Source organism: Microtus pennsylvanicus, chromosome 2 (assembly GCF_037038515.1).
Source record: "Microtus pennsylvanicus isolate mMicPen1 chromosome 2, mMicPen1.hap1, whole genome shotgun sequence".
NCBI lineage: Eukaryota > Metazoa > Chordata > Mammalia > Rodentia > Cricetidae > Microtus > Microtus pennsylvanicus.
The window spans coordinates 82125843-82134871 of NC_134580.1; the positions used below are offsets into that span (position 1 = coordinate 82125843).

Consider the following 9029-nt stretch of genomic DNA (forward strand, 5'->3'; position numbering starts at 1 on the left):
ATATTCTCTTTTTAAAGGTTCATTTAAAAATTACTTGTATGTGTTCTTGAGATTAAGTTCATGTTTCATGTTTGTGGAAATTTATGGAAACCAAGAGGTGTCATTTGACTTTGGGGAGCTAGAACTCTATGCTATTTTAAGCTACTTGAATGGAGGTTAAGAACAAAACTAGGGTCTTTTGAAATAATAGCAAGTGCTCTTAACTGATGAGTCATCTCTCCAAGCCCTAATATCCCCTTTTAAAATCCATCAAACCTTATTTTCTTTTGAGTTTTGATAAAAACTTTTGCTACAGGTGTTAAGTCATAATTCAAACTAATTTATAAATTTCAGATTATTGATTGTGTATAGAACTTCCTTCTCTCACACTACTTACATTAAAGTCAGTTTCAATGCTGCAGTAAAATAGATTTTCATTACTAGGAGATTCTCCTATTCTATTTATAAAATTATAATTTACAGTTTCTCACATTTCCTCCTTCAGGTAGTACTGCAAACAAAGCCAATGGAAGGAAAGAATCAGTCTGTGGTGTCAGAATTTGTGTTCCTGGGACTCACCAAATCTTGGGACATCCAATTATTCCTTTTTGTGTTCTCCTCCATGTTTTATGTCACAAGCATGACAGGAAACTCCCTCATCGTGTTTGCTGTGGCTTCTGACCCTCACTTACACTCTCCCATGTACTTTCTGTTGGCTAACCTCTCCTTCATCGACCTGGGTGTTTCTTCTGTTGTGTCCCCCAAGATGATTTATGATCTGTTGAGAAAGCATAAAGTCATCACTTTTGGAGGATGCATCACCCAAATATTCTTCATTCACTTCGTTAGTGGTGTGGAGGTGATTTTACTCATAGCCATGGCCTTTGACAGATATGTGGCCATATGTAAACCTCTCCATTATCTGAACATTATGAGCCCAAAGATGTGCATCTTGTTTTCAGTGGCTTCCTGGGTGGCTGGCTTTATCCATTCTCTCATTCAATTGGCTTTTGTAGTAAACTTACCATTTTGTGGACCAAATGTTTTGGACAGCTTCTATTGTGACTTTCCTGGGTTCATCAAACTTGCCTGTGTAGATACATACAGTACATACAGACTGAAATTACTAGTCTCTGTCAACACTGGATTTATGTCTGTAGGTTCCTTCTTCATACTGATCATTTCCTATATTATCATCATATTTACTGTTCAGAAACATTCTTCAAGTGGCTCCTCTAAGGCCCTGTCTACACTTTCAGCTCATGTGACCGTAGTGGTCTTATTCTTTGGTCCTGTGATGTTCATCTACACACGGCCTTCTTATTTCACACACTTGGATAAATTTCTGTCCATATTTGAGGCAGTTGTCACCCCCATTCTGAACCCTGTGATCTACACATTCAGGAATCAAGAAATGAAAAAGGCAATGATGAGAGTATTTAAACATATAGTGGGCTGTAGACAAATAATTAAACGCTTGCACTCTGATCATTCTTAATTGCATATAAATGTTCATTGTTAACCAGTATTAAAGAAAAATATTTCCTTGAAAATATTGGTATGCTTTGTCACATTCATATATATTCTGCTTTGTCTTATACTTAGTAAGAATGACAATATATTATTTGCTTAAATTGTAAAAATGTAACAAATCTAAATTCATATGCAATAATATTTTCTTGAAGAAAGCTCTTAGACACAGCCGAGGGGATGTTGTTTTGAAGACTTCAGGTAAAGGAATATTTTCGCTCTACTTTTCCAAGAATTATTCTCTTTAATTATGTTTCTTTGTATTCTATATGTGCAAGTGCCTCAAATACTTGTAAGCAGAATTCAAGAAATACCAAATATTATTTGTTAGGACTCATTTAGCTTCATTCATATTTACAAGGGTGGTCCAACATGCTTAAATCAATAAATGTGTTTTATCACATGAAGAGTCTCAAAGTCAGAGACTGCATGATCACATCTGAAAATGTAGAAAAACAACCTTTAATTCAGTTCATGATTTCATGATTACAGTCATGAATGAGCTATTATTAGAAGGGAGCTTTCTCAACACAATAAAAGCTATACTCTATAAATTAACAACTAACAACATGGCAAATGAAGAAAAGGTTTTGTGACACTTTATTTAAAATCAGAAGAAAGATATCCTGCTGTTATTCAATAATAGGATTTGATTCTTAACTAGAGCAATAAGACAACAGAAAGTATTAAAATGGTATTGAAACTCTGAAACTGTCAGTGGAGAAAGTGCATAGGTTTATTTGGTACTTTTGTTGCTGTGACAAATACCATGAACAAAAGCATCTAATGGAAGGGTTTGTATTGACATATGTTTTCAAACGGGAAGCCTATAATGAAAAAGAAAGCATTGCAGCAGGTGTTGCAGGAGGAAGCATGCTCATCTAGCTACCAATAACACACAGATAGTAGAGAATGAACTAGAAGTGAAGTTATAATCTTTCATGACCCCTTGGAAATGCAGCTCCCCAGGAAAATTTGTGTTCTATGAGTTTCATAACCCTCCAAAACAACATTGCTAATACACCAAGTGCTCAAATACATGAGCCTATGAGAGGCACTTCTATTCAAACCCCTATAGTAGTCCACAATAAGAGACAGACTTCCTAAATCGTACCCTGGATGCTCGAGAAATAAAGCCAACAGTCGGCAAATGAACTTTTTGGAATTTAAAAGCTTTTGTTCAGCAGATAAAATTGTTAATTGAGTGACGAGGTAGTCTACTACATGGGAGAAAATCTTCCCAACATATATATCTGACAGAATATTTCTATCTAGACTACATGCAGAACTAAAATCTGTATGAATAAACAACTTAATAAAAATGGGCTACAGAGCTAAACAAAGTTCTCAGAAGAAAAGTTTCAAAAGTTTATAAATATTTTGGATGATATGGAGCCTGACTGTCCTTCTTCTATCACCAGGCTTGGCTCCTAGTGGTGATACTGGGATACTAACCCAGCCACAAAACCTTAGACCCACAACCTGTCCTGCCTGGCACAATGGTGGATCAGAGCTAGTGGTAGTGGCCATCCAATTCTGAGGCCTAAGTCACAAGAGAAAGCACTTCCCTGACACTGCCTGGATGGCCATGAATTGGAACCTGGATGGCTCCAAACTCTGGAAAGAATCAAACGTAACTGGGAAAAAGTCAGTAAAATGATTTCTAATATTATTCCGCTATAAGCAAAGGTTGTTGTCTAGCCCATTTGTCACCAGGGAGGCTTTCTCCAGCAGATGATGGGAGCAAATGCAGAGACCAAGTGCTTGGTACAGATTGCAAAACTTGCAGAAGAAGGGGAGGAAGGACTGTAGGATTCAGAGGACACCAGGAAAACATGACCCATAGAATCAACACAGCAGGGCTCACACAGGCTCACAGATAAGTTAACAACCATGGATCCCGGAAATGTTTGCACCAGCCCTGGGCATACAAGCTGTGGTTGTTTAACTGGAGGTGTTTATGGGACACATAAAAGTGGGATTGGAAGTATTTCTGACTCTTTTGCCTTTTGGGGGATCCTTTATTCCTACTTTTTTTTGTCTCCAGCCATGATATGAGGGTTTGTACCTAGTCTTATTGTTTCTTGTTATTCCACATTATGATATCTTGTTATGATCTCCCTGGGAAGCAAGCTCATTGTTGAATAGAAACAGAGTAGTGGATCTGGGGGAAGGCAGGGGAGGAAGGAGCATTGGGAAATTGTTGTGTGATATTTTGATTGTGTTCTCACAAACGAACCTTCCTTCAAGTTAGAGGGTGGTGCTCACCAATAGTGGATCTAAATTAACTCTAGGGATTTGGAGGACTACTGACAGAGAGGAGACAGGAAGTAGTAAGGTCCAGCAGGGAGAGAACTCAATTAGAATAGCTCAAATTCAGGAACTCAAAGAACTGGTGGATCAGATAAAAGGCAAGTCATTTACAGTTTGGACTTTTACAGGAAAAGATATTTTTTATTAAAAATACCAGTAGTATATAAAATTCAAAGGTAAAGCTTGCTTTTTTACCTAAAAAGTATGTAGAGAATCAGTGAAAGGGCCATTATAAATTATAATTGTACAACATATTATTTTCCATTGGTGATTATATTGTACCTAAATTAGTGATCTATCTGTGCATAAGTCTAAATCAGGCTCAGAGGCTGTGTAGTTCTTCTGGTCTCAACTGGAATTCTTCAGATATATAGGCCACGTGGCAAACTGACTGGATTTGGGAGAGTTTAAGTAGCCTCTCCCATGTGCCTTGAGACTTATAACTAGGTACTTATTTGAAAATAGTGTTTCGTCATTAGTCTTGTACAAGCTTTGTTAGCTTTGGATTGTGAGCAAGCAAGAAAAGGAGAAAAATTCAAATCTTATGTTTGAAAGCACCCTAACTTCTGAAAATCAAAAAGCAAAACCTTTGCTATATACATTGTTCAAAGTAAATGCGGGCATCAAGTCAGCTTAAAGACTGCAGAAATAGATTCCACCTGTTGGCAGGACGAGCCATATAATATTTTTATCAGCTAGAGTTTGGTGTAGGAGGTCCTTCTGTATTTGTGTTGCTTTCATTGGTTGAATAAAGAAACTGCTTTGGCCTTTTGATAGGGCAGATCTGAGGTAGGCGGGGAGGACAGAACTGAATGCTGGGAGGAAGAAGGCAGACAGAGAGCCACCATGGAGCCAGCCGCCAGGTCAGACATGCTGAATCATTCCCGGTAAGCCACGACCTCATGGTGAAATGCAGATTATTAGAAATGGGTTAAATCAAGATGTGAGAGTTAGCCAAGAAGAGGCTAGATATAATGGGCCAGGCAGTAATTTAATTAATACAATTTCTGTGTGGTTATTTTGGGGGTTGAGCTAGCTGGGAAGCAGGATGTGGCCCGCTCCTACAACAAGAGTTTTTTTTAAAAAAATATTTTATTTGTTTAATTTTATTTCTTGGCAAAGGCCTTTATGGTGATCCACAGGTTCAAGTTCTTTACCATGAATAAATCTTGTCCCTATGCCACAAAGCAGTCTTAAATTCAAGAACCAGGAAAACAAATGGAATTATATACCAGGGTTAAAGAGGGCCAGAGAGAACACTTTAGTGACTTTTTACAAAGATTCACTAAGGTTGCACAAAAAGGAGTAATAAACCCAGATGTTATATGAGTACTTATTGAAATTCTGGCTTTTGAAAATGCCAACGTAGAATGCAAAAAATATACTTGTGCCTTTAAAGGTTAGATGAGCACCTATGGATGAATGGATCCTGCATACAATGAACATTGAGACATTTGAGTGTAATACTGAATCGTGGGTAGGAGGAGCAATTTCCAAAGCAATGAGAGACACCAAAATGCCAAATGTTTTAATTGTGGTAGAATAGGACATATGAGAAGGGATTGTAGACAAGGAATTCCTAAGAATAATATCTTCTCTGGGAATGGACTCAGCCTTTAGGTATATGTAGAAGGTGTGGGAAAGACTGACATTGGACCAATGAATGCAGATCATCAAAAGACAGATAAGGCAACCCAATACCATTGGGAAACTTCTTGGTGGACTTCTTGTAGGCCCCCAAGCCAAAGGTTGCCCAGTTATTCCCCATCACTGTGGAGGAGATGTCTCACTAGGAAAATTAAAGAATCCAGTGCCTTCTGTAAAAAGACCATACTGTTCTAGACGATGGCATAAACAGTAAGGATGAGTCAAAAATTCCAATAGGAAATTTATATTCTGGCTGACTTTGATAAATGATCAAAGATCAAAGCTAAGAATGTGTATAAATGATATTGTAATTTTTGGTTTGATAGACACAGGTGTGGATATGAGTATCATTACTCCAGAATTTTGGTATCCAAATTGGCCTCTTCAAGTGGCAGATGTTCAATTACTAGGAATTGGAACCATATGTCAAGTTATACAAAGCCTGAGATGGGTTGATTGCATGGGCCAGAAGGTCAAAGAGGGAAGCTGAGGCCATATGTATCCAATATTGCAGTAAATTTATGGGTCATGACCTGCTGCAGCAATGAAATACCCAGATTAACAAACATTCCTGCAGTCCCAGAAACTTATAATTCTGGGAAGGATATTATAAGGTACTATATACAAAGTTCACCAGCCATTCAGGCTGTACAAGAACATAAAGCAACTAGCAAACCGTTAGAGGTACCAACAGCCCTACCTTTAAAGTGGTTAACTGAGAAAACAATATGGGTTAAGCAGGGGCCTCTAGCTGAAGAAAAGTTGTAGGCTTTAGAATAGCTGGTACAAGAGCAACTAGATAATCACCATATTGAAAAATCAACCAGCCCTTGGAATTCTCCTGCATTTGTTGTTAAAAAGAAATCTGGTAAATGGAGAATGGTTACAGATCTAAGAGCTGTCAATAAGGTAATTCAACCTATGGGCCCTTTATAGTCTGGAATTATTCTACCATCTCTGTTACCAAAAGGATTGCCTCTTATAGTTATTGATTTGAAAGATTGTTTCTTCACTATACCTTTACAAGAAAAGGATAGTGCCTACTTATGGTAATTCTTAGCCTACTAGGAGATATCAATGGACTATTCTCCCACAAAGACTGCTCAATAGGCTCACTCTGTGCCAATACTTTGTAAGTCAGCCATTGGAAATAATACGTAAGTAATTTCCTAAGTATATAATTTACCATTACATGGCAGACATTTTGCTCTCTGATTCAAAGATAGATACTTTAGAAAGAATGTTTGAAGAAGTAAAGAAAGTTTTTTCAAAATTGGAATTACAAATTGCTCCTGAAAAAATACAAGGAGGAGATTCTGTCAATTACCTAGGTTATAAAATAGGTTTGCAGTAAACTAGAACACAAAAGGCACAAATTAGGAGAGACCAGTTGCAGATTCTTAATGACTTTCAAAGATTGTTAGGAGACATTTTCAGTCTACGACCGGCTGGCTGTTGGGATAACACATGATCTAATAATTCATTTAAACTAAACTTTAGATGTTGATAAAGACTTGAATAGTCCCAAAGAATTAACAGCTGAAGCAGAAAAGGAATCGATAATTGTTGAGGAGAAATTACAGGAGGCACATGTGGATAGGGTGAATCCAAATCTTAATTGTATTCTAGTCCTATTGCCTTCCAGAATTTCTTCTACAGGAATTTTAATGCACACATACAATATTATCTTAGAATGGATCGTTTTACCACATAAACCAAGTAAAAAATTAAAAACTTATGTGGAAAAAGTCTCTGAATTAATTATAAAAGGTAAATTGAGACTTTATCAATTAGCATGTATAGAGCTAGAAGAGATTATAGTGCCTTTTACTAATGATGAAATAAAAATCTTATGGAAAGACAATGAACCATGGCAAAGAGCTTGTACTAATTTTTTTAGGGAGAAATATATAGCAATTATCCCAAAGCAATAGATTTTACCTTATAAAGAGAACTTCTAGGATTCTTCCTCGAATTGTAAGTGATGCTCCAATAATGGCTGCCTGTACATTTTATACTGATGCAACTAAATCATGGAAGGCAGGTTGCAAATCAGAAGAATTAAGGAAGGCTGGAACAAAGCCCTTATAATTCTGTCCAGAAGGCAGAATTATATGCTATTCTCATGTTGCTAAGGGATTTTTTCATTTTTTTAAAATTCGGTTTATATTTGACAATATTTAGATACAAGATATTAAATATAAAAACAAACATGCTTAAAATTATGAACACTAATAATAAATTCAATCCATGTGAAAATAATATACAAACAATACTGAGGTGTGTTTAAAAGATTGTTTGTAAATCCTCTTAAACTTAGCTTAAAATCTGACAGTCACATATTACATGTGATCTTGTCTGTTATGTTTTCACACCATACTTTAGGTAAATTATGAAGAAATCTTCCCTACACGGATATAAAGTGGGTATACTGGGCAATAATCTTTTTTATCTTTTTTAAAAGTTTTTATTACAAATTTCTGCCTCCTCCCTGCCTCCGCCTCCCATTTCCCTCCCCCTCCCCTGCTACCCTCCCTCTCCCTCTCCAGCCTAAAGAGCATTCAGGGTTCCCTGCCCTGTGGGAAGTCCAAGGTCTTCCCCCCTCCATCCAGGTCTATGAAGGTGAGCATTCAAATAGCCTAGGCTCCCACAAAGCCAGTACATGCCATAGGATCAAAACCCAGTGCCATTGTTCTTGGCTTCTCAGCAGGTGCTAAGGGATTTTAAAAGAAACTTTTAATATAGTTACTGATTTACAATATGCAGAAAGAGTTATCTTGCATATTGAAACTGCTGACTTTATACAAGATGATACAGAATTGACTTCATTTTTTATCTTGGTGCAAGACATAATCAGGAATAAGCTTTGTTTTATATGCATAAAACACATCTGATCCCTTACGGGTCTGTCAGGTCCTCTAGCACAAGGTAATGTAGAAATTGATCTATTATTGATTGGAAGTGTATTGCAGGCCTCAGAATTTCATAAAAAACATCATGTCAATAGCAAAGGTTTAAAGAAAGAGTTTCCTATTACATGGCAACAAGCTAAGGAGATTATAAAGAGATGTCCTCATATAAATGATTTCATGTACTATAATATGAATTTTGACTGTATTCATCCCCTCATTACCTCCCTAGTCCTCACACACTTTCCTCTCCTGCTAGTCTCTTTGCTTCCCACCAGGTTCTCTTGTATTTTGTGACATGAATTTGTGTAGAGAATAATATAAAAAATTAAATTAAAGGTACAGTAAAATAACAGTAAATAACAATCAAAAGGGATACAATAGGACAAATCCAGAAAGATTAAAAAAGATAAAGAAACCAGTAGTGTGATATGCCTTTAATCCCATCACTCAAAAGGCAGAGGCAGGAGGATCTCTGTGAGTTTGAGGCCAACCAGGTCTGTGTACTGTTTTCCATGACAGGCAGAGCTATATAGGAAGATCCTATCTTAAGAATTCAAAATCCCATCAACTCACCAACCAACCAACCAACCAACTAACCAAGCAAAAATAAGAATGAGGTTGAACTGTTAGACTGTTTTATTTCTTGGC

General features: G+C 36.9%; 1 protein-coding gene across 1 annotated transcript; it reads left to right on the top strand.

The window, feature by feature from the left end:
- Positions 1–505: 505 nt before the first annotated feature.
- Positions 506–1477, top strand: LOC142844919 (olfactory receptor 4F3/4F16/4F29-like). Its single transcript, XM_075963698.1, has one exon. It carries the CDS (start codon positions 506–508, stop codon positions 1475–1477), a length of 972 nt encoding a protein of 323 aa, XP_075819813.1.
- The last annotated feature ends 7552 nt before the right edge of the window (positions 1478–9029 follow it).